The 25,270-nt window shown below is 43.1% G+C and overlaps 1 protein-coding gene across 5 annotated transcripts in view; it reads left to right on the forward strand.

Annotated features, from left to right (window-relative positions):
- The window catches only part of PDZD2 (PDZ domain containing 2), a 185,488-nt gene that overhangs the window by 35,453 nt on the left and 124,765 nt on the right, over nt 1-25,270 (forward strand). For all 5 annotated transcript variants that reach the window (XM_085528506.1, XM_085528508.1, XM_085528509.1 and 2 more), the window contains exon 2: nt 19,856-20,646. In XM_085528506.1, coding sequence (XP_085384632.1) covers nt 20,168-20,646 — 479 coding nt within the window. In that variant the 5' untranslated portion in view covers nt 19,856-20,167. The remainder of the gene's footprint in view (nt 1-19,855; nt 20,647-25,270) is intronic.

The following is a 25,270-nucleotide window of genomic DNA, read 5'->3' on the forward strand; positions in this document are numbered from 1 at the left end:
AATGGCCTCTATCCAAGGGGTGGCCAGGGTGCAATTGCACTTCCCTGTGCAGGATTTAAAAAGCCAGTATGACAAATGCCCTACCACAGCTTGATAATGGCTGTATTTGCTAAATTTGTACGTGAAGGACTGGGGATTTTCTTGCTGATTTTGTGAATTATATGTGTAAATCCAGTCTTCCTTTCCCATTGCTCTGCTTATGCTAAAATCATTCCCAGAGAGAGAGGACGTATTTTCATTGGGTCAGATACTTATTCATGAATGAAAAACCACATGCACAAAATGTTTTAGCATTTTATTTTGGCAAAGAAAGACGAAATGACTACTTTTTAACTTCATATCTGCATGTGGCTTTTCACAGGTTTACTTCACATTTCTGGATGAGCAATGCAAGTGAAACAACCTTTGTTGCTCTGGCTTTGCTGTCACTTGATGAGTTTGTTTAAATCTGATAATGTGTGTTGATGGACCTGTAAGGCTGCTGCTGCCTCAGACCATGTGTAGTGTCAGAGCTGTGCACTGAGTGATCCAGCTCTTCACCTGAGGAATTGTAATTGCTATAAGCGAGGGTAAAAAATGTGGTCCGCCATTGGGAAAGTATGGGGTGCACATCTTGTATCCACACCCACCTGCACAGGTTTGGGTGTCTCGTGACATGACGCTGCTGGTTACACAGAGGAGCTGTCATTCAGCCGTCTGTGGCCACGTTCTTTCATTGCTCACCACCCAGCCCACTCTTGCTAGAGTCTGTCTGATGGGACGCAGATGTTCGAGGGTGGTGGGAACGCTGGTGTTTAGTATTTTCTCTTATTTAGTGTCCCTTTGTGCCAAGCTTTAGAGCTATTGCCCATGTGCTTACTGAGATGATGGATTGCGACCTGCTGGATCTGGAGAACAGTTCTACCTGCAAGTTGGGCTTGTTAATGCTCTGTCTCCTCTGGGCAATCAAGCACCTGAAAGTGGTGCCTTTTTCAACTGTAAATGCTCAAAGCAGGAATGTTAAATATTCCAGTGTGGTGTTTTCTTCTGGGCAGAGCATATTTGCACTGACCTGCCTCTGTGCGCCTATTGACTGCTGTTTGTGCTGTCCAAGTGCCAGCTGGCTTCAGGCAGCCACGCTCAGCCCCGCGCCGCGAATGAACAATGCTCTTTGGTTGGATCTCACAAACAGCTTTTGTTCATTCATGGAAAACACTGCAATTATAAACGCGCTCATTTAATAACTGCATTTTAATTAATGGCAGGTTAGTAAATGGTGCAAGGAGGAAAGGTTAAAATTTACTAGAGTCTGTTTCTGTGTAGGTCTTAATTGAATTAAGTGCATATTACGTTGGGCCTCTTCCCTGACCCCGTAGGAGCAGCACGGCGCGGTGGAGCATATGGATGCGATTGATTTCAGAGAGCTGTGGTTAAAGGCACTGCAAAAATGCTCTGTGGCCACAGTCCAGGTTGTTTTGCATATATAATAAGTCTAAGGCAGTGCTAGTGTAGAAAGTTGGGGAATACGCCGTGTGCTTAAGGAGTTCATGTAGCTGTGATAATTATTAGAAGCTGTTTCTCAAGCAGTGCTATTAACAAAATAATCGTCCTACGTTCATAATGCTAACCTTGTTTGGCAACCATTAGTTCTTTTTGTAGTAGAATGGGCTGTCCTGTTTGTTTTTTCTTTTTCCATACATTAAGAAAAAAAAGCCTACATACACTTACATATGTAGGCACACTGTCTCAGGTCTGTTTTCTAACTGACTGCCTGGAGCTGTTCCTTCTTGCAGGTCTTTAGAATATTTTCCCATTCCCAAATCCACCTGTCTACCAAAAGAAAAATGTGCCGAAGAAATATCTGAAGGAAAATAGGAATATCCTGTTTTTCCAGCAGAAATAGGATGTGTCCAGTGAGACTATATTCAGCCAAGAAGAAAAATGATCTTCAGAGAAAGTCTGTGACTCAGGAAGGCCAAGGCAGGACTTGCCATGTGTGTGGTGTTGTATGCTCATGTCCCATTTGTTTTACAGGAAGTTGTCTCGTGTTTGCATCGTTTCTATCCTTAGCAGAGGGTGAGATCTGCTGGGAAGCTGTGTGTGTATGAGAAGGTTGTCTCAGTTTGCAAAGGAGAAAATTCTGGAGATGTTGCTCTTTGGATAAATGTTGCTGCTTTATGTGGTGGAGTCATTTTCTTGAGCTTTCAGAATAGAAACTTCTAGTGGGCATCTTACAGTGTTTTGAGGGTCAGAATGAAATACCACAGAACAACCTTTTAGTGTTTTATGGGTATGTTTGTTGACACGGTGTTTGTGTGTTCTCTTTCTGCGGTGTCCTCTGGATGCTGTTTAACCTTTGCACTTGCAATCTCTGCAAGTAGTTTCTTTGGAGTCAGCTTGAGCTTTATCTTCGTGGCAAAACAATGTTTGGTTTTGCATTTTATTTTCTCCTTCCACCAGGTGCACAACTTGTGTGCTCATGAACAGCAGTTTGACTGACCTGTGCTGGTCAGTAGCCCAAACAAGCTGAGACTTTGCAGAGAAAGAGCTTGCTTGCATTTGTTTTGTAAAGGTCTGCAGCATCAAGGCTCCAGTTCTTTTCAGTGAGCTTGAATAACTGAAGCCTAAAATGGGAGTGACTCATAGTTAAGTGTTTTCTTCTGTTGCACAGGTTGCAGTATTAAAAATAATGTGAGAAGGAGGACCGTGAGGACAAAGCGAGGGGAGCTCTCCTAATGGTCAATATTTGACCAAGACATTTTGTCGGAAAGCAGTTTTCCATCAGGTTCTTAGAGGAATTCTGTTTAAAGCCAGAGATTGTGCAGAATTTATGTCCTACTTTTGTCAAAAACTCTTTTTCTAGTTGTGTACAAAAACAGGGCACACTGTTTGTGCATCTTGCAAACAAAAATGTAACCATAGGAAGATACTTTCAACGAAACAGTTAGGAAACAGATTTGTAAAAGCCTTTAATGAAAATCAGGTTCCCAGGAGGCTGGGCGGTTGGAAAGGAGCAGACCTTTAAGAGGTTCAGCTACCTGAATTTTAAATGCATGAGATGTCAGCAAGAAAGAATAAGCTAATCCGAAAAGTAATTTACAGTAACGTGCAGAGAAATTTAGTGGGTCTGGAGGCTTGAAAAATTCAAGTAGTAGTGGAACAAGTGTTTAATGATGATTTCTGAAGGAGGAAACTGAATACGAAGACCATGGTGCTGGGGCACAGCCCAGCTTTGGTCTCTGTTCAAGCCCTCCAAGTGAGGTCAACCCTGCTCGTGCCCTGAGGGATGCTGGACTTATGTGAGAACTCTGATGGTTCCTGCAGCACTTTTAAGCCTGTATCTTTCGATTGACCCCTACACAAGCACATCCAGTGTGCTCCAAAGGGCTCTATACAAGATCTAGGTACGGTTCTGCTTTTCAGTGTCATCACTAAGTCTGATGACACACTGTGGCATAGTATGAGCTTTGCTCTGGTTTGTTTTGCAGGTGAGTATTTTGCCCTTGGTACTTTTCTGGGAGAAATGTGTCTGTTGCGAATTATAGCAAGTTAAAACTGTTAAATCTGGCTCATCAGGTTAAGTTCTATCTTTTATTGGCAGACCTTCTAATAACAAATACGCTTCCCAGAATAATGTGGTCAAGTCTAAGGTACTTCAGAGAAACCTTGCTGGTGATGCTGTTTGTCAACATTTGGACTAAATAGTAGGAAAAAAATGGTGGCTTAGCTTTGATGTCGGATACTGTTAGGAGCTCATCACTCCTTGCTGCTTCAGAGAGCTGCTCACAGCTGTTGAGAGAAGTACTTAGCCCCAAAATGCAAGGCTCGTATCCCCCAGGGCTGGTGGAGAAGAGGTTGTGAATAATTTGACTTGAAGTCAAGGTGCTGCTCGGTGGAGCAGGAAATTAGGAGTGCTATTTTTAAATGCTGAAGAACTTATTAAAAAGCAGTAATAGTTTTCATTAGACAAAGAGCTCTGAGTTTGGGAGGCTTGTGATTTGAGGTAGCATCACTCATCGAGTAAGTGTTTTTTTTCAGCAGTGCCAAGTAAATCTGTCTTTCTGGAAGTGTTGGTGACTGTTAGAAGGATTGTGTATGGGAGGCGAATCATAGGGACATAAATCTTGGCATGCCAAGTATGTCTCTCTAAATTGGCAGCTGGTGTTGCCACACATTAGCATTTAGAGTAAAACAAAAATGACAAATTTGTCTAATGTGAGAGTAAAACTAACACAGGAATTCTGCCCAGTAATTCTCAGTTCTCTCTCTCTCTCCCCACCCTCCCCTCTTAGCTTTGTGCCTGTGATTTTCCAAGAATTTTGAAGATGTAAAAGGCACCGGTACCAATATCCATTCTTCTTCTAACACCTTATAGAAAATGGCATGTGGACATAGGCTTGCAGGAAAGGAGAACTAGTCCAGATGTTAGAAGCAAAAGTTCTGACTGTAAAGGTGGGAGCTGTTGGAATAAGTTATCTAGAGAGGCTGAAGAATGTTCATCAGTGGAGATTAAAAAGAAATTGTTGAGGAAGAATTTGCAGGGATGTGCTGGATCTGTTCAACCCTATTTCAAGCAGGAAGATAAGCAGAGGCCCGCTGAGATACTTGTGAAATAGGTTAGTGTGCTTTCTCTGACAGAACAAGGACAGCCATCCACTGAAAGAAGGCACTTGTAGGTTAAAGTGAAGAGATCTGAAAACTAACCTCCCTTTCTCATTGCCCAAAACATGTTAATGCAAAGAATATTTGACATTAAAAAATTATGTACAGCCAGAGCAGAATAAGGTCCAGATCCCCATGGCTGCAAAAAGTCGCTTTGATTTTGTTCCAGACCTTTGGGTTTCTTAGCAGCAAGTTCTTTGCCCTGAGGGCTTTTTGGTGAATGGGAGATCTAAAGCTGGCAGGTCTTGAGATTCATCTTGTATTTTCCTGCTGAATATTACTAGAAAGACATGTAGTAATCACAATAACACATATACAGCTCAAGTAAAATACCCTGACCCAAACTGGGTCCCAAGCTTCAAAAGCTGAGCGCTTTTTATGATTGCTAAATAGCTTTTATTCTTAAGGTTTGTAAGGCATTATTTCCACAGAGTCCATAAGATTAATCTTTCAGCTTCAGGAATATTTTCTGTTCACTAGTGTTCAAGATATCTCTTCTTTCCCAAACACAGATGATTTCTGAGGTAGCCATACTCTTTGGCACCTGGCTGTGGATGTTTGCACAGATCCATACGTAAGGAGTTTCCCAGCACTGCTGTGTTGCTCATGTTCAAACTTCACTCCATGCAGAAGTAAAAGTAAGGAAGATATTTTTTCACTGATTATTCAATGGAACGCTGTTTAGCCAGTCCCTGAAACCAGATATCCCCAACAGTGCTCACAGCACTGGATGAAACCTGGTTTGTAGCAGACGTTAAAAATTAGAGATGACTTGCAAGCAAGCCACTGTGATATGTTTGGAGGGGAAATTCAGACTCCAGCACACAGTGGAGTTTGCACTGGATAACAATTTGTGCATTGCAGCTGAGCTGTGATAACTGGGGCTTAGTGATTGCCTCTGACAACCTAAGACATGTCAAATTAGAGACCTACTGTCCTGATAACTGCTGGCTGTGTTCCTGCATCTTACCTTTCTCAGGCACTATTCTTGAATGACCAGGTCTTCATCCTGCCTATCTCTGTATGCACAACAGCTCTACTTCCCCAAAGCTAGGACTGTCTCAGCCCTGTCACCATCTGCAACCATGGGATGAGAGAGCACATGTGAGAGCATCAAGCACTGACAGAGTGACAGCAAGGAGCTTGCTGAGCCACGATGTCCTGTTGGAACAGGTTGTGAAGGGTCTGTGTAGTCTCCTCTTTAGGGATCTTCAGAAGCCACGTGGATGTGAGCACCCAGCTCTGGGTGTCCCTGATTGAGCAGATGTTGGACCATATGGTCCCAAGGGGTGCCTTCAACCTCAGCCATCCTATGTTTCACTGGTTGGACTTTGAACTTTCTGTAGCTAGAATGTTAGCTTTGGAATTTTCATTTTCTCACCACACTCATGACAAATGTTTTGTGTAGCCGCCAAGATTAAAATATAAATATAATTAAAACTTGCCTCCCAGCACCAGTGAGGTTTTCTTTCTAGTCTAGTGACTTCCAGAATATGTGTGAAGCTTGCTGGACTTGCCTGTGATTTTTAGAAAACCACTGCTTTTAAAGTGAGGGACTGGGGATATAAAATGCCCTTTCAAGGGTGTGGAAGACCCTGACTTTAGCCTTAAAGCAGCTGTGGTGATTCAGACTGTTGGGTCTATGCAGGCATTACTATAGGGTTAATAAAATATCTTACAGCATTTTGAGTGAGGATATGATCAGGAAGCTGTGTTGGTGTGTTTGGGTAGGAGGTGGTGACCTGTTTGCTGAAGGAAGAAAGGGAATTTCCCTCTCTGAGGCCATGGTCCTGTGCTTGATTCACCATGTGCTGGCTGAAAAGGGCAGCATGGCTGGATTTCTGTCTGCTTTCTCAAATGTACCTTTGCTCTTTGAAGCCTTTACTGCATTAAATGTAAAGATCAGCATTGCCGTTCACAAAGATGTCTGTAGCAGGTGTAGGCTGCTGTCCACTCTTGATCTTTGTGAGGATGCACTGCAGTGGTTTGACATGGATGCTGCTTTGGGCTGTGACCAAGCTGCTGTCCCTCATTTGGGCTCCCATGGGGATAAGGTTAGAATCACAGAGTCATTAATGTTGGAAAAGATCACTAAGATCACCTAGTCCAACCCCAACCCATTAAACCACTTCCCTCAGTGCCACATCTCCATATTTCTTGAACACTTCCAGGGACAGTGACTCCACAGGTTCCCTGGACAGCCTCTGCCAATGCCTCACCACCCCTTCTGAGAAGGTATCTTTCTTAATATCCAACCTGAACTTCTCCTGGTGCAACTTGAGGCCATCACCTCTAGTCCTATCACTGTTACCTGGAGGAAGAGTCTGACCTCCACCTCACCACAGCCTCCTTTCAGAGAGTTGTAGAGAGTGATGATAAGGTCTCTCCTGAGCCTCCTCTTCTCCAGATGAAACAGTCCCAGTTCCCTCAGACAGTTCTCAAAAGACTTGTGGTCCACACCCTTCACAGCTTCACTGGTCTTGCTTATGGAACCTGGACCAAGGGGCCAAGGACCTGGAGAGCACTGTCTGTCCATTCCCAGCAAGGTGCAGGGCTGCTTCTCTTGCAGTGAAGTTGGATGAAATGTGCACCAGCCACATGGTACTGCCCTGTGCACTGCTCATACCTTGCAGCTCTTAGTTTTCCTGCAGCAGCCATTGGGGAGCAAAGATAAGAAAAATCAGAAAAGAAAGAGAAAGTGGAAGTGAATGTCTGGTTCAGCTCATCCTAGAAGGATCCTGCCAATGTCTGTGCAGGTTTGAGGCAGGCTTGAGAGTAGGCTCAGTGTTCTATGGTCCTTCTTGATTGCTGTAGTGGGTCTGGCACCAAAATGAGCTTCTGAGTCCTGTGGGAAGAGACCAAAACAGTTTGGAGATGTAGTGAGACCATCCTGGGTATAGCAAATGTGAGCACAGATGCTGTCCTCCTCCTTCCATCTGTTTTGGTCACTGAGTGCTACAAATCCCCCTCCCTGTTCGCTGCTTTTTGAGTTGCCAAGCTGAGGGTTGCGGATAGTCAGCACACTTGGACAAGAATTTGCCTATGGAGAGCTCAGGCTCCCACCAGCATTTCTGGAGAGCAGGTGCTGGCCATTCAGATTGGACGTGTGGTGAGGTGGGGTGTGTGTATGAATGCGATGGGACATAGTGGAGAATGAGGTTAAAACCCAACCTTGAGCATCTACTTCCTTCCTAACATGATGAACTGCAACATAATGTATCCGGGCAACCTTATTTTCAGCATTTTTCCCTCTTTCTCTGAAGTGTTGTAATCCTTCTGAATCTGGTCTGCTTTATTTTTATCCCTCTCATATGACAATCCAGGAAGCTTGCTTGCATCTTACTTATATTTATTTATTTATTTACTCTTTGTGTGTGTGTGTGTGAAATAAAATGAATTCTTAATGAAAGATGAACAGTTTTAAGACACAAATGTACACATGCACTCTTGCAATGCAGGAGTCCCATCAGGTCTTGGTAGGGCTGCAAGGTTGGAAATTAAGAGGGTGAGTAACTCTGATGTAATTGCAGTGGCTTATTTATTTATTTACATTTAAGTATTGCTACCCAGTATGTGAAAACTACCCAAACAAAAGCACTATCTCTTGGTAGAATGTCGTTTTAAGAAATCCTGTTTTAATTCTCCTTCCTTCCCTATTGGATTTCTGTTACAGTTTGCACCTGCATGCTTTAGGTATAGACAGTGACAAATTTTCTGTCAGTGTTTTGTCAGAGGAGAAAATAGAGTTGTAGAATCATACAATCATTTGAGTTGGAAGAGACCTTTAAAGGACATCAGGTCCAGCTTCCCTGTAACATGCAGGGATGCCTAGAGCTTAACTAGGAGCTGAGAACCCCTCCGTAATCCATGATATTCCTAGTAGGAAAGCTTTCAGGGGCAATTTGTGGGAGGTGTGGATCCTCATGAAAGGCTCCTGTTCAGATTGCCTCCTGTAATGCTTGGTGGGCTCTTACCACTGCAGTAGGGAGCAGCAGTGAGGATGTCCAGCAACCTTATCTGTAAGAGAAGAACTGAAACTCCTCAGGTTCTTATGGTGGTGCATGGTTAAAGAAAAAGGTAAAAAAAAAGAAATAATCTGAAATTTCTTATTATGAAAATTCTTGGAAATTTCAGGTTTATATGGGGGTTTTCAGCTGAATTTCCAGTGAATGTAGCTCTTTACAGTACTAGATTTTCCCAGGGGATGAAAATGCCAATTTTTGACTATCTCCATCTGGTCACATTTTTAGGGTTTTTCCGTCTTGAGTCTGACTTCAGAGTTCCTTTTCTGAGAGAAGCGCCTGGATATTTAAATAATTCAAAGAAAAAATTACATGCGCTCAGCAAACAGATGTCAAAAAAAAAAAAAAAAAAAAAAGCAGCACCTTAAAATCCAGGCCTCCAAAGTCACTTTCGTATATTTCCTTTTAAAATAATGTATTTTTAATTAGCTTTTAGAAACAAAGCGCCATGCTGACATATACTTATTTGCCTGGTGTTTTATCATGGGACAGAACAAAGAAAATGGAACCAAAGATACAAAGTGAGATAATATATGAGATAGATGCTATAATACCTAATCAGTTCACCTTATAAAGCCGTGAGATACAAGGCTGCAGAATTGCTATTTTCCAGGTGATCTGAAGACAACTGTATTAAGTTTTTGTGTAAGATCATACAAGAGCTAAAGATAATTCCCTTTCCCAGGTAGTAAGAGCAGAGAGAAATGGTGCTCCCACTCAGCACTGTTTTCCTAAGAAGTCATTTAAGACTGGGGTTACGTGGGGTGTGCCCCTGCTGCTCTACATAGTGATTAACCTTAACTGTGGTTAAGGGCTGACTATAAGGCCCAAGCGTAACAGTAAAAGGTTTGGGGGTGTTCAGTGGTTCTGTTTTGTGTCTTGTCTTTTAATGGCTATATTCTGCCACAAAGAATGATTATGGTGAGGGCTTATGTGGGACTGTCAGCTTATTGCATGTACTTACGTCTTTGCCATGCCTCAGAAAACCTATCTGACTTCATTTAAATATGACCTGCTGTTACACACATCTGAACAGCATAATACATGAAAGTGCATATGATGTCTCTGTAAGTCCAGTGTATGGTTAATAGCGATAGTGCTTGGCATGGTAAAGATTATTATGTATGTTTGCTCCAAGTGGACTTGCTCCTATGTTCTTTCAGCCTAGTAAGAGCATTGGCTCAGTAACCTGAATATTTAAAATGCCCGAAGGCAAGGCTTTGCTTTCCAGGCTTTTCTCCATGTCTTTGCAGAGCTGATGACTGCATAAAAGCATATTATTGGGTAAAGCAGTGAATCATTACTTATAGACCATAACATTTATTTATGCATTTTTAATTGGAGCTTTATTCATATAATATATGAAATACTTTAAAGCACCAAAGGAGCGCATAAGCACTACTGTGCCAACTGCTTCTGTGCTTGAAAACTCTGCCCCAGCCTGTGTGAAGATTTTGTGAGATTCTATAGAACTGCAGAATCACAGAATGGTGGGGTTAGAAGGGACCTCAAAGCCCACCCAAACCCCCTGCCATGGGCTGGTTGCCCCCTATCAGCTCAGGCTGCTCAGGGCCCCATCCAACCTAGCCTTGAGCACCTCCAGGGATGGGGAACCACAGCTCTCTGGGCAAGTCAGGCAAGTAGCCAGTTAGCGTAAATGGGTAAACAGTGAGTTTCCTAAACAATGCTCAGTGAAAAGTGGAGCACAGTTTCGTAGCTGTCTGCACAGTGTGGTCTAGGTTGTGGTATCTGTGCTCTGCTGAAGTCTGTGGGGGGAATTCCAGAAGATGAGCTTCTCCTGATGTTGTTCTGGGAGCACAGGCTCTACTGGTTGGGTGCAGGTCCTGCAGTTCTGGCAGAAAATAATTTGCATGGACAAACACGAAGAAAACCAGTGTTTCAACACACACGCTCAAAATTTGCTATTTCTACTCTGTGCTCTCCCCTCCTTTTTTTTTTCAGAATGGATAATTTTCAGTCAGCCAACAAAATCATCTGAGAGCAACAAGACCAAAGACCACAGTATTTCACTCTGCCCAACTATGCCTGGAACCTGAGGCTGTGTGTGAAACCTCTGAAACAGCCTTTAACTTTGGCCATCTCCAAAGCCACAATCATACATTGCCCAGGAATGGTCAAAGGAGGCTCAGACAGGTGTCACATAAGCCTCCTTGGAGACTTTCACTGCAGAATCTCCTACATTCTTGCTCTGAGAGGTCTAGCTGGGGGGAGGTGGGTATGCTGTGGTCAGAGTTAGGATCAGCAGCATCTTGTCTTCGAGAGGTGACAGCTTGCTGCCTCCTGTGAGTTGCTACCATCAGGGTTAACCCTCAGCTAGGGAAAGAAAAATGCAGTCTGGCGTTCAGTGCTCTGGGAGGCTGCTGTAGTTCAGCTGGAGGTTAAGAGGACAGGCTTATGGTTCACCTGCTTGTGTCTGTCCTTCAGAGGTCACCTTTGTTGTCTCAAAAACCTCTGCCTTGACTTGATGATGGGAAGAAGAGCAAAGCTGTAAGTCACCCTCCAGCTTCAAAAATCCTGCATTTAGGGTGCAGCAGATTACTGGCTGGGATCGAGCAGATGCCCTGGTTTCAGAGATGGTCCCCATAAGATTGTGAAGGGTAGTGGGCTTCATGTGGGCGCTTGCTTGCCACGCAGGGTTGTGAGGATGGAGGCTGGGCTCTGCAACTGCACTGAAGGGCTTCTCATGGCTGAATTAGCCCCTCATGGAGGGCAAGTGCAGCCTGACCTTCTAATGTTGAAGGCAAATGTCTTTACTGCTTTCAGGAAGGTGTCTGCGTTACTCAGAAGTGTACATGTAAATTGCTGTGTGAACCTTCTTAAGTTTAAAGGAGTTGCAGTTAACTGGGAAACAAGGCATCCCTGGTGATAATTAGTAAGTGAGCAGTGTTACAACATCCTATAGAGCCCAGGCAGGAAAGATCTTCTTGGAAAACCCCTTCTTAAGCTCTGCTTGGCACAAGTGCCTGGGAACACTCACAGCAGGATGATGCTTAATTATTTCCAGTGCTGAGATCAGGTTAGAGTTGATTAATAGATTTTGGAAATAGTGATATGGAAATCTGTCTTGTTAAATCCGGAAATAGTTTTTCTTGTCTTAATTCAGAGCTGAGAGATAATACAAAACAGGTGTTTTTTGTTGTTGTTTTGTTTTGTTTGCTTTTTTAATTCTAGCCTTTCCAGTAACATAATAAAATCACAACAGTCCATCTTCCAACTGCATTTAGTTTTTCAGTTTACAGGGATTTAAGCTGTGTGTTTTCTTGGTGTTTATCGAAATTCAATATAAAAAAATGGTTGGGCACATTTGGTTTTGTATACAGTTGCAGTATTAGAACATCAGATGTTTGTGGTTTGTTTGTAATTCTGGATTCATGACTCTTGCAGACAATGTGGTCCGAAATGAACACGCTATTTGCATTTTCTTGTTTTATGGATAATTACTGCAGAGGTCTTTCCCACAGGAAGGTCTTGAGAAAAGTGGGAGCATTTAAAAATAATTGCCGATACACAGAACGTTTGTTTTTTTTGTCTTAATGCATTGTTTTCAGAAAGAATTACTATGTGCAATAAATTCCAATAGGAGCATTCAGTATGTTATGTGGCAGCTCTGTCCTTTTCCTCTGAGAGCCCCACAAATGAGGGGTTTGGTTTCATGTGTGATGAGATGTGGATGCACGCTTCCTTCAAGTTCATATAGAAGTGGGTGACATTATGAGGGCTTCTGAAAACTGGGTCACTTTTTTACATGGCTAAATGTAATTTTAAAGTCTAGCTCTGTTGTTTATATTTTATGACTGTAGCTTTGGCTCATTTTCTGTGTGTATGTGTATGTGAGAGAGCCATGCTATTTTAAACTTGGTAAGCGGATGTTTCTATGAATCTGAGTACTTAAAATTAGTTTTCTTTTGCGGTTGCACAACTGTAAAGTAAATCCAGAGAAGCATCGCTGACTTTAATTATGGTACTCCAGTTTTTTGCTTCTATAAATGATGTCAGAAACAAATTCTGAATACTCTGAAAACTCACAGCGGAGCTTCCCAGCGCCATCTCTGTGTAGTTCAGGAAATGGAAGAGATCCAAAGGATGATGAAGCATTTTGGCGCAGAGAGGGTGCTGAAATGGAGGATGGTATGGGCGCCGTTCTTCTCTTAACTCTTTAAATATAGCTCTTCTATCATTCAACAAGCTTGCAATGACTTGTTTACTTAAGCAAACCTTTTCTGTCCTGCTACTAAATTTAGTAGTACTTAAAGATCTACAAACAGATGTTTTTCAACATCTGACAGTGATAGACTCTTGCTTTGATATAGTCCGGGACATTGGATTATGTGAGAATTACATGATTCTAAGTCTTGTCTTTGAAATAAGATCTTTCATTCTGGTTTGAATGAGTGCAAAAGAATAAGCCTATCTTTCAATACTCAAATTAACTTCAGCTTAACGGAATATAGGAAAGATTAAAAAAGTCATTTAAGACTTGCAGAGCGTTTCCACTCTTCCACCTGATCTGGGCTTGGAGAAAAGGCTGGCTGGAGATGATTGGTGTATGTAAAAAGAGGGTGAGGACTGAAGAGAATAATTTGATCATACTAAAGCGCTTCTGTATCAGTGTCAGAAAGAGTTTTAGATTTGATCCTCTCATTAATAATGGATGGCCAGACGGATGCTTCCTCCCCTGCTGTCTTCTTTTTAATTCATCTGAATGATCATGGAAAATACAGTCATTTGGCTCGAGCCAGGCTGTCTCTCCAGCTTAAAAGCTTGCTGCATTAGTCCCTGAATCTGCTCTCACACCACAGCAGTTTTGGTAGGTTGATAAGTATGTTCTGAAGGTCTCCTTGCCAAGCTGAGGAAGTCAAACAACCCAGTTGTTGTTTAACATGCAAAAGACCAGCCAATGAAGCTGCATTGTCATGGCCCCAGCTCAGCATTTTCTTACCATGTGCAACACAGCTGGATTTGGTTTTCTTTGATTTCAGATGTGAGGCTGCTGGTACGATTGCTCACCATCCCAAAAGCCCAAAAGTACTATCAGTGAAATCCTGTTGTGTTCCCAGTCCAGTGGAACTGCTTTCCAGGGTAGCCTAGACACTTAATGATGGTATAATGTCACTGGCTTGGTAACCATTTGAATGCTGTGTTATTTCTGATTGTGTTTCAGTGTCTGCAGTTTCTCAGTAGTTGGTGTGTTTTGGAAATGTGTCACTCTGTAAGAGCCCCTTTGTAGAGATGCGTATATTTAGTATCTTTGTAAAGCTGTGGTTAAAGGCTTGTGGAGACTTCTGAGTTGAAAGAAAGTGTCCTTGGGTACTGTGGGGGGGGGTAAAGACTCTGAGAGAGCAGTGATGAAGAATTGTTTGGGTGTGGAAATAAAGAGGAAATAAAGAGGTTTAGGGCTCCAGGAGTAGCAAGAAGCTTCTACCAGGGGGCAACGGTGGCTTCTATAGGAGCTGAGGCAGCTTCCTCTGAGTGCTGCTGTTAAAGCTCAGTACATGGCGAGGTTCTTAACTAACTTTTGGGCCCTTTTTTTGGCCTCTGTAGCATTTTCTGCACAAGTTTTACATTTATGTGTTTCCCCATGTCAGTGTCCTCTTTGTGAACTGTTCTTTGTTCTCAGAGCTTGGGCTGATTCTGTAAACATCCCGGCAATTACCAGGGTTGATTTAGGAAGTCTGGATGTTTGCATAGGTCTTTTGATTTTTGATTTAGTCAACATAAATACTTGAAAGGCAGCGAGGAACACATTATGGGGAACCTTTCTGCAAGAGTTGACAGAAAGTTTGACACTGCATTCATGAGGTAGACTGTACCAGACTTTTCCACATCCAGATTTTCTTTGTACATGTTTCAGAGTAGGATCCATCTGATCATATTCACATATCTCTGTATGACTTAGCCACACACTGCTTTCAGTCAGTAGAGGAGAAAGTGCACCTAAACAAGACCTTACATCTAGTCTGAAGGTAATCTGAAGGTAAACACCTACCACAGGTCTGATATACATTTCCTAAGAGTACCTGTTTCTCTTTATTGGCCAGAAAGAGCCTGCGGTGACAAACTCAGGTGGGTGTTCAGCTGATGTTATGGAACAGAAATCTGAGTTTTCCTTCTCTGTGTTCCTGTTGGTTACTGGTGTTGAGGTCAAACTGGAGGCTGGTTTGACTGTACAGTAAATCCAGCCTTAGGGCTCTTACAGCTGTGTGCAATGCATCGAGGCCATGAGATACAACATGCTGACTGCTATAAAACTCACTGTCAATTCAAATTTGCTCAGAATCTCTAAAAGCCTGCCAGTGTAAGATTTAAATTTTTATGCCAGGTCAAATATCAGTAGTCTTCCCATGGCTGGCATAGAGCTGACCTGTAGCTGTGCACTCTGGCTAATTCAGCAGAAATATAACTGTGTGCCCGTATCTGATTTGTACCACAGGGTAATCCAGAATAAAACGCATTCAGTATTGTCAGAGTGAAGGACAGTTGCAATAAAACTGTCCTTCAACAGTGGCATGTCTTTCAGTGAAACAGCTCTATTCCATTCCGAGATGGTTTTTTTCCCCATTGTAACATAATTTGCTATTAGCTACTAACTAGAAAGTAGAAGAAATGAAAGCTACATTTGAGCAGAAATTAATAAATGAATGTCTTTTGCTGGTAGTGGATTTATTTCTCTGGTGCTGAAATGCCCGGATGACTTTGACAAAATGAGTACAGTGCCTTCATGTACAAATTAAAGACTAACAGTACCTGTCAAACATAACCTTTAAAGCAATTATAAAGTGATCTCACTCAGGGGATAAAAGGAATTTTAAAAATAACTATATGTATGTTTTTCTGGAACTTCAGGCTAGGCTAGATAAGCCAGAGGGGTTATCCTGGAGGATCATGTGTTGGCCACTCACACAAATCACCTTTTAAAAGTCAGTAAAGGGACATTTTAATGACCCTCTTTATTTCCTTTGCCCCCTGTGAGAAAGTGATTATTGTGGCTCTTTACATCGCTCCTTTGAGGACAGTGGTGTAGGAAGAAACAGCAAAGCTTGTCATAAAAAAAACAGTTGTGTGTTTGCCCTAAATATCCAGATATGCTGTTTAACAATTCCAGCTTTGACTCTCTTAAAAATATATATTCTTCCATAAGCAATGATTTAAGATGGCCCTTCCCTAAGAAAGCCTTAAAAAAAAGCAGCCTCCTTTCACTTCAGTCACTTCAGTCAACCTCAAAAGTTGTGGCTTAAGAAAAAAAGAACATTGCTTCATGAGTCAAAGCTACAACTTCTTGGAGAATTGGATATTCAGTTCATTTATGTGGGTGACATTTCAACCCTTGAGAGCATATCTTGAGTGGGTGGAAGAAGGTAGGTAAAAGTTGATTTTTTAGGCTGAAAATGCACCAGAGATGAAGGTGAGAAGAGCTGTTAAACACAAAGAGCAGAGAGCTACATAAACAGCATATCTGTGGCTATAAACTGATTATGAATAGATTGAAGCTGAATTACACATCATTTCCAGCTACGTGGTGCTGTGGAACACCTTCCCAGCAAAATAACAGAGGCATAAAACCTCATTACTTGAAGTTAAGATTTGAGTAGCTTTATTGGGTGAAGGGTGAGAGTTTCTGTGCTAGCTGAAGCCTGGATTTGATGATGTCCAGCAGATTCTTTGTGGCTGGCAGCCACTGCAGAAAGACCAGGCTCCTCCACTGCAGCCAGAGAGAGCCAGTCCATACCTTTCCAGAAAGGAAACCTTTCCTTTCCTCCATATTTCTTTGGGAAGGTTTCCTACCTACTCTTGTCAAGCCAAAATGTTTTGCTTGAGATGATGAAGTCCCTTGAAAGTGCTTTGTAATTACCTGCATGATTATCATGTCTAATATTGCATACAGGGGCACATACATACCATGTCCACTCAAAATAAAGCAGCTAAGAGGGAATCTCCTTAAATTATTAGACCAAAAAGGATGCTGCTCTGATTATCTCTAGAACTGGAATGGCTTTGAACCTTATGTGGCTACTGGTAGCGATATTGATGTTTGTTGTTGGAGTGATTGTTTGGACATTGTTGTTACAACTTGCTGAATGTTGTCAATTATATGAACTTTCAAGCTGCTATCACTAAGGTAGAAAGTGATGCTGAAGGGAAGAATGTAGGAGAGACTGAGTCTGTCCCATAGAATCCTAGAATCATAGAATGGCCTGGGTTGAAAAGGACTTCAACAATCATCTGTTTTCATTCCACCTTCTACATGCAGGGTCGCCAACCACCAGACCAGGCTGCCCAGAGCCACATCCAGTCTGGCCTTGAATGCCTGCAGGGATGGGGCATCCACAGCCTCCTTGGGCAACCCGTTCCAATGTATCACCACCCCCTCAGTGAAGAATATCCTCCTAGAGCCCAACATAGCATTACCACTATTCTGTGTTCCTGGCACTTGTGTAACCTGCCACAGGGACCAGGAGTGGTGGAGTCATGGGAGACACTCAGGCAGTGTCTGATGCCTTGTCATTCTTTATCTAAGCAGTAACCTACTTACACCCTGGTGTCGTTCATATTCATTATTCCATCATGGGCAAGGAGAATAGTCTGCTCTTTTCCCCATTGTAGTTTTGGGACATTTTTAGGTACCCAACAGGCAAGCCTTGGGACAGTAACCATTTTTTTGCCCCCACAGTAGCAAGTCTGCATTGACATGTATGATTCACAATAAACTGCATCTCTTCCCAAAGATTTGCTGCCTATCCAACCCTATCTGTGTGCGGTTTTCCCTTTCTGATACTTTGCAGTAGTTCTTGCTTTCTCTTGAACTTTAGCCCAATTTTCACAGATCTTTTCTTTTTTAAATTTTTTCCAGGATCATTTTGGATTCTAATCCTGTTCTTCAGCATGTCTGCAGTCATTCCTAGCTTCATGTAATCTGCAGATTTAATAACTGTACTGTCTTTTATCGTCCAGGTCACTAATGAATATGCTGAGCAGAACAAGAGTATATAGATCCAGCAGAGCTCCTCTCACAGCGTCCCTCTGTTTTCACAGCATATCATTAATAACTACTCCCTGGGTATGGCTTTATAGTGGTGTCATTTAATCATGTTTCTGTAGTTTATTTACAGAAAAGTTGTTTGAGACGATGTCAAAAGCTATAATGAAAGCCCAGATAAATGACATCTAACAACTTCTCTAATATGAAAAGAAATTAATTTGGTTTTATAAGTATTTTTTTTTCTTGTCTCCTCTGCTGCTGCTCATATTTTTGTTATCTTCCACAGACAAGCAAACTGTTCCTTTGATTGGTTTAGAGTTCTATAGAGAATTGTGGCTAAACTGGCTGATAAGGCACCCTTTTGCTGCTCCTCTTTCTGCCCTTCAAAACAGGCACTATGTTTGCCTTTTTCCTGAGTTTCTGCTCCACACCTGTCTGAGCTGTCACAGGTGACCAGAGGGGAGGGCACAGGTGACAGGAAGGGAGTTGTCTGAGATTGCTTCAGTTGGTCCTCGAGGGTTTGTCCCACGTGGTCCGAAATATCTGGCCAGGGCACAATGCTGGTCTCACCATGGAACAGGGAGAAGACAGTGAGTGCATCTCTGCAGTGACAGCGTGTCATAGTGCTTGCTAACTGTACCAGCCCCTTGTGCTCATCAGGGCCATGTAACTAGGACTAAAGCAAAATCAAACCAAAGTTGCCTATTTTGCTGTCACTTTTCAATAACGTTCCCTCTGCTTGATCTATGCTGTTCTAAATACTGCCTTTTCATATTGATATACATGAGAAGGATGCTAAAATCTATTCTTCTTCAATCTTTTGCAATCTTCATTTTGTTTTTGTGCCCTGGTATTTCTCATATTTCTGCCTGAATGTTCACGCTATTTTTTAATTCCTACTCGGTAACCTTTTAGTGTCTTTCTTCTTGTCTTTGAGGCAAATGTAGAGCTTGTGATGCTGCCAAGCCTTCTGATCCTTATTTTGCATTGAAATGTTATTGTGTTCGTGCCTTTTGAGCACAAAATATTACTTCTTTGAGAAACTACAGCTCACCTTGATTTCTTTTTCCTTTAAACTTCACTGCATGAAATCTTGCCTAGCAGGTTTTTTCTTTTTTTTCTTTCTTTTTTTTTAATTATTTTTTCCTCTTTTTTCTGTATGTATAGAAGCCAAGCATTCCTGTTCTGCCTTTCCCAGTCTCTACTGTATGGCAGATTTCATCATTTCACAGCCACTTCCACACACGTTGCCTTCTACCTTCTTACCCCCAACACATCCTTCTCTGTGGGCTCTTCCCCCCCCTTCAGTATTTGACTTATCAGTTATGCAAGACTATCTCTCCAGAGCACTGGGATGCTCTGTCTTCTGCTGCTTTGCTTCTTTAGTAGATATCTTGTGCTTGTGCTCTCCATTACTGCAGTGTCAGTTATCAGGCAGTCTGGCCCATTCAGCCTTGTTGGCTCTGTGGATTTATTGCACCCAGTTCAGTCTGAAATTAAATCTGAGATTTTAAGTAAGACATAAGTCCTGTTCTAAAAGGAGTAGATTCACCAGTGCTGCAGTAGGCATTTAAGATATCAAACACAGCACACTAAGCTGCATATATTGCTGGAAAATCACTCCTGAAAAGAAGCCAGTCAACAGACTCTGCTCACATCAGGATTTTTCCTCATTTCTTAGATCCTAATGGTCCTAGAGAACCCCCTTCTCACCCTCTTACTTGCTAGTGCCCAGCTGTGGCTGTCTATGTGCCTCCAGGCTGTGACATAAAGTGGAGAGTTTACCCACACAGCTCTTCTTGTCACAGGGAAATGGGTGTCTACATCCCTTAGATGTCCTATTTGCAGGTTGGGTGTAGTTGTCTGTGAGCCCTTCCCTGCCTGTCCTTCATCATCAGCCAGCTTCAGGTGATGGTGAGAGCAGTGTCACACCGCGTCCCCTCGGTGCAGCAGGTTGTGCTGTGCTGATCTGTGGGGCTGTGGGATGGCTGTCTTGTCGGAAGGGTCAGGCTCTGAAGGTGACCTTTTATTCCCTTGCTGAGAAGAGCAGTTGGTGCCCTCAAGTGGTAAATCGCAGGAGAGCGGCTTCAGCCGTAGAAGCTGCTGTAGGTGCTGCTCCGGGAGGGGTGCTGGGCTTGGTGGGCATCGCAGCGCTTGGTCTTGGCCTTCCTAACTGTGCAGTTTCTCCTTGCAGGCACAGTGGCTTTGGTGGGAAGGAAACATCGTTCCCGGTGGAGAGGAGATCCTGACGGTGAGGTGTAGACGGACAGAGAAGCTGTGCGCTGCTTCGTCCACCAACATCTGTGTTGTGTCTGCAAGAAGCATCCTGCATTGACTGTGCCTGAGGTTGAAGAGAGCCTGAACACTGTCCCTGTGAGATCAAATGGGGCCTGCTTTGTGCATCTGTCCCTGCTCCAGCATGGCCCGCAGGGGCACAGGGGGCTGCCAGAGGCGGCCAAACCGGGAGCTGGAAAGCCAATGAGGGGATGGATGCCTGGAGACGGCGATGCCCATCACGCAGGACAACGCGGGGGTCTTCTTGCCCCTCCTATGGCAATGGCTGCAGAACAGCCGGCGGGAGGGAGCTGAGGGGGTCGAGCAGAAGCTGTGCCATGCAGCTGTCCAAAAGCTGAGTGAGTACATCCAGCTCAACTTCTCAGTGGATGAGAGCAAACTGCAGGCAGGGAGCTGCGGGGCTTTGGACACGGAGATCTGCACTGTCTACCTGGCTCAGGAGATGCGGAAAACAGAGGTTCTGGGTCTGAGCTTTGGGAACATCCCTGCACTAGGGGACTATGGGGAGAAGCGGCGAGGAGGAAAGAAGAGAAAAGGGCATAAGGGGCCGGTGCTCGATGTAGGGTGCATCTGGGTGACAGACCTGAAGAAGAACAGCCCAGCTGGGAAGTGTGGGAGGGTGCGGCTGAAGGACGAAATCCTCTCCCTGAATGGACAGCTGATGGTTGGCGTGGACGTCACTGGTGCAAGGTAAGGGTGGAAGAGCTGTGTGTGATGTATGTCACACTTGGTGCTGGTTTGAGGCTGAGAGCACAGGTTTTCACCTTTGCTTTCTAGCTCCTGGGAGATCTGTGGACTCCTTAGGAATCTGCAAAAACCAAGTAACAAAAACACATCAATAATTAGCCTATATCTCCTACTTGCATGTCCAGTGGAAATGTTTGAGGGGTCATTGTGTCAAAAAATAGTGCATTGTAAGCATTGGAGAGCCTTCACTAAAAGCGGGATTCTTTCTGGGTTTGGATAAAACTTTTTTATTTTTTAAAGTAAAAACGACTCTGCAGCATTGGAATTTTATTTTATTTTTTTGCTGGTACATCTTATTTTTCTTGAATCACTTGACTGGAGGAAAGCTTTTTTTGACAGCTAAGTGTTGTCTGAGACTTTTTTCAAAGCGAGAGATTTTGTGTTTTCCAGATTGAAACAACTTCCTTTTAATAAATTCCCTTTGATTTTATTTCACTTGCTCTCCTTTGCTGTCTCATGTCCCAGAAAACCTGCAACCTTCAGGAGTTCAAATCAGATATGAAGGTTCTTGCAATGATACAGATTTTTCCTTCTTTTTTACCTTTCAATTTCTTCATGCTGTAAAATCAGTTGTGGACCAGCTTTTCTCTCTGTGGGCTGCTGGACTCACTGGCAGTGACAAGACTCAGTGGTTTTTTATCTACTGCTTCAGTTATCAGGCTGCAAAGCCACAGTAGCCTTGGCAATGCTTCCAAGCGAAAACCCTGCAAAATGCACAGCCTTTACTCCCAATGGACAGTGAGCATCCTGTGGCTCTGCACGAGGGTCTGTGGCTGTGATTTGGGCCGGCCATTGCTCCTGATCCTGCCATTTGGCAGAATAGAAGCAATAACCTCTCCATCTGTGAGTGCTGGGAAGGTGAATCCAGCCATGGATCTGCAGATGTGATAACAGCCCTCTGTAAGTGTGAGCCTGTAACTGAGTGAGTGTTTAAAGATTTGCACTGTGGCTGCAAATTAGCTGATCACTTGCACTCCCAGATTTGTAAGGTTTTGCGGCTAAAAGTAGTTAGTATGCTGCTTCCCCTTTGCCAGATGTCTCTATTCCTAAAATGCAAAGGAATCGTCTGCCGAGGCCAGCAATAATGTTATCTTGTTGTTAATGCAAGAAGAGTCACAATACCCAGTGGAATGCAAAGTGTTTAGATATCTGTTCTTATTATGCTATCCCTCAAGGCTTTATTTGGGGTTTGTTCCTTTCTGAAAACTGTGTTATTAAACCAGCAAGATGTGGCTGTTGCTAATGAGAACCATGTGCTCCATTTTTGCTAGCAGAGATTTTTTTTGCCATTATGAAGACAGACTTCCTACTTTTAGGTGATTTGGGCCAGCATCATTGTTCTTATGATCTTGTTTTAGAGTCTTCAACACCCAATTTAGGCCAAAATTTAGGGCATTTCTTACTCAAACATGATTTATTTTCAACATCTAAAGCATCCATGTTTAATTTAGTCAACTGCTCTTTGACCAAGGTGCTGTTGATGGATAATAACAGTTGGGACCTTGAGAATGCTCTTGGTTTGGAGAGTTTGATTTTACTTCTCCAGGAGTAGGCCAGTAGCTTCAATAGCATTTTCCATCATGTTCCTCTGGTCTGCTCCAGGATGGTTTGGAGTTTCTCTGTTGAGAGGCTTAGAGACAACTCTGCATTGGTTTGTAATTAGTAGCATCAGCTTGCTTTTTGGAAAGGCTGTTTTCAAGCAGCAGCTGTCCTAGAGTATTGCTCTATTGCTGCTGTGGTGGAGGCTTTTCTGTGTGGTTCTTCAAGCTGCCAGGGCAGAACAGCAGATTGCATGGAGATACCATGGAGTAGTCCTGGCTCAGTTCTGTCTGCCTAATTACTCCCTGAATGGGTGAAACAGTCTTCCAGGTTGAGATGAAAGTGTATGAATGCTGTGGTTTGCAGTGTGGTACACTTCACGTAGAGATCAGCAATCCTGTGCATGGACATTGCAGAGGGTCTCACAGCTCTTCCTCTTTCATGGGGATTGAGCAGGAACATGAGCAGGGCTGGCAGAATTGTGAGCATGTACACAGTCTTTAAGTCAGCCATCTCCATCCTGCCATGTGCCAAAGGGCTAAGTCAGTGTGCTGGACAGTGGGAGAGGAGATGTAGGGCTGTGTTTTTCCATCTTGCTGACTATGCTGTGGATGCAGTCAGTCTCTTGAGGATGCAGAAAAGGTGAAGGGAACTGCAGCTGACTGGGTAGCCTTGGGCAGATTGGCTTAAAAAATGCCCCCAGAGTTAGCCCCCAAAGTAATGTGTGTATTTTTTTTTTTTGCAGTTGATCAATTTGAACTTTAGAATCAAATTAATTTTTTTTTTCCTTCCACAATCAATAATTGCTTTGCACCTCAGCTAGCCTCTCTTCAACACTCACTGCACAGGGGAGGTACAAACTGGTACCTGGTATGGGGCTCTTTCAGCACTGCCTGGGGCACATCCTGTGTCTGCAGTCCTTGGCTCCTGAAGCAGTGACAGGGTCAGGCACTGTGCAGCAGAGCAGTGTGAAGTGTCTTGTAAGGTATCTCTTGTCTGTCACCCTTGGCTCGGGAAGCCAGATCTGGTTTAACTTCTTAAAAGAACTATTATTTATTTAAATTCCAACTGATTGACATGAAAACAGCAGAAACACGTTGATAATTTCTGAGCTTGTTTCTTTTTTATTTTGTTTATTTTCACTTAGGGAAATGCTATGCAGTAGTACAATTATCAAAGGCCTTTTTCTTAACAGGGTATCATTATATTAGGTGTAGGTGGTGTGTTTTTGTTGTTAGTGACTGAGGGAAAATTATTGCTCTCTTACGAGTTGGCAGATTGTGTCTATCAGATGCAATTGCAGGGAAATGAGCTGCATTGAAGTACAGAATAAAGGTTAGTCAAAACACTGTGTATTTATGTATCTTCTGTATATAGAGCCGTACCTCCAAAACACGTATGTTATTTTCCCCCAGACAACAACTTCCTAAGTATTTTTGGAACTACTCCTCACATTTTGGGCAATTACTCATTCACTGGAGGGAGGCTGTTCATATTCCTGCAGATGACAGATGAATCCTTCCTTTCTTGAGCAAGGCTGAATGGGCCTTCATTGAGAAAGTCCTGGGAGGACTGCAAAAGAATTATTTTGTCATGAACATCATTCACTTTGAAATATTTGGTTATGACTCCCATCAAGTATAGTTGCAATGCTTGGACAGGGCTATTATGTACATTTAATCTTTAAAATCCCTGCTTACTAGATTTCCAGTTCCAACTGTTTTTGAAAGAAAGCGAAGTAGGATACATTTCAACTGACGACAGTGTGGTATAAACCTAGGATATGATTATTATTTTGTTGTTGAGTAAACCCAACCAGTGCTTCAAACTATCGTGTTCCCCATCTCCAGAAATGGCCAAACATTGCCATGTATGGAAATACAGTCAGGTAAGTGCCTGCCTTCTTATTATTCCACAATCTGTAGTAGCTTCCAGAAAATGAACAGGTAAATGTTTTGACAGCTGTAACTTTGTGTGGCCTTTTCTTAGTCTCTCCTTCTTGGTGTCCTGGGGGACTTGCATGGACTCCTCCCTGGCATGAGATATGGCATGCTGAATGTCAGGGGAAATAAGTTTATTTTTGAAGATGCTGAGAAAGATTTTCAGAAATCAGACATGCATTAGAATAGAGAATGAGCTTTAAAGTGTCTGCGCTGAAGGCAAAGCTTTGACCTTACCTATGTTAGAGGTTTGCAGCAGTGGTCTCTCCAGAGGGCTTGCTGCTTCTGTATATCACATCTGTGTGCTCCATGGCAACTGGGAGTATGAAGGCAATGGCCTGGTCCTCCTAACAGGTCAGTGCTGTTCTCAGTAGATGCTCAAGACATGGACATCCTAAACATAGTCCCATTTCTCTGTAAGTGATTAGCAGCTGATTGCAAAGTGTGATTCTGAACTTCTAATCAGATTACAGGTGTCAAAATGTACAAAGCCCTTTGTGCTGCTGACCTGCAGCAGTCAATAACAGTACTGGGCTGTACGTGTACTTTGATGAAACATTGGGTTCTCAAAACAGGCTGGTGCTGGAAATGCAATAGGCAGTCCCTGGCTGTATTCTAAGCCAAATTCAGCTTGAAAAGAGGAGAATGCTCTTTTTCTTTGCCCTCTTGGTGGGAGCTGTGGGCAGGGAGATGAAGAGGGAATGGAAATGGAGAACGGGGACCTTTGTTACATCTGATCAGAACTCCCTGAAAATTTGGTGCTGTACTCTGAAAAGTGATATTTCAGTGTTTTTTATCGGGCTTCTGCTTCCCCAGGAAGTTGAACTGAATGACTTTTCTATCATAACCTGCTTTTTGCTTATCCCCACAACAGAGTGTCAGGGTGAAAAACTTCCCCAGTGCAGTCTCTCTTCATTATCAAAGTGCAATGCTCCAGTTTCACATTTTCTATGGGGTGCTGCTTCCAGCTGTGCTGTGGTGAGATGCTGCTGCTGCATCGTTTGCTGTAGTCACTTCAGGAGCTGTGGCTGTCTTTGGAGCATCTGCAGAGTTTTGCAGCATCGTGTTACTCAGTGGGGGTACTCAGT

Source organism: Coturnix japonica, chromosome Z (assembly GCF_054131305.1).
Source record: "Coturnix japonica strain WE chromosome Z, WE-NBRP24, whole genome shotgun sequence".
Classification (NCBI taxonomy): Eukaryota; Metazoa; Chordata; class Aves; order Galliformes; family Phasianidae; genus Coturnix; species Coturnix japonica.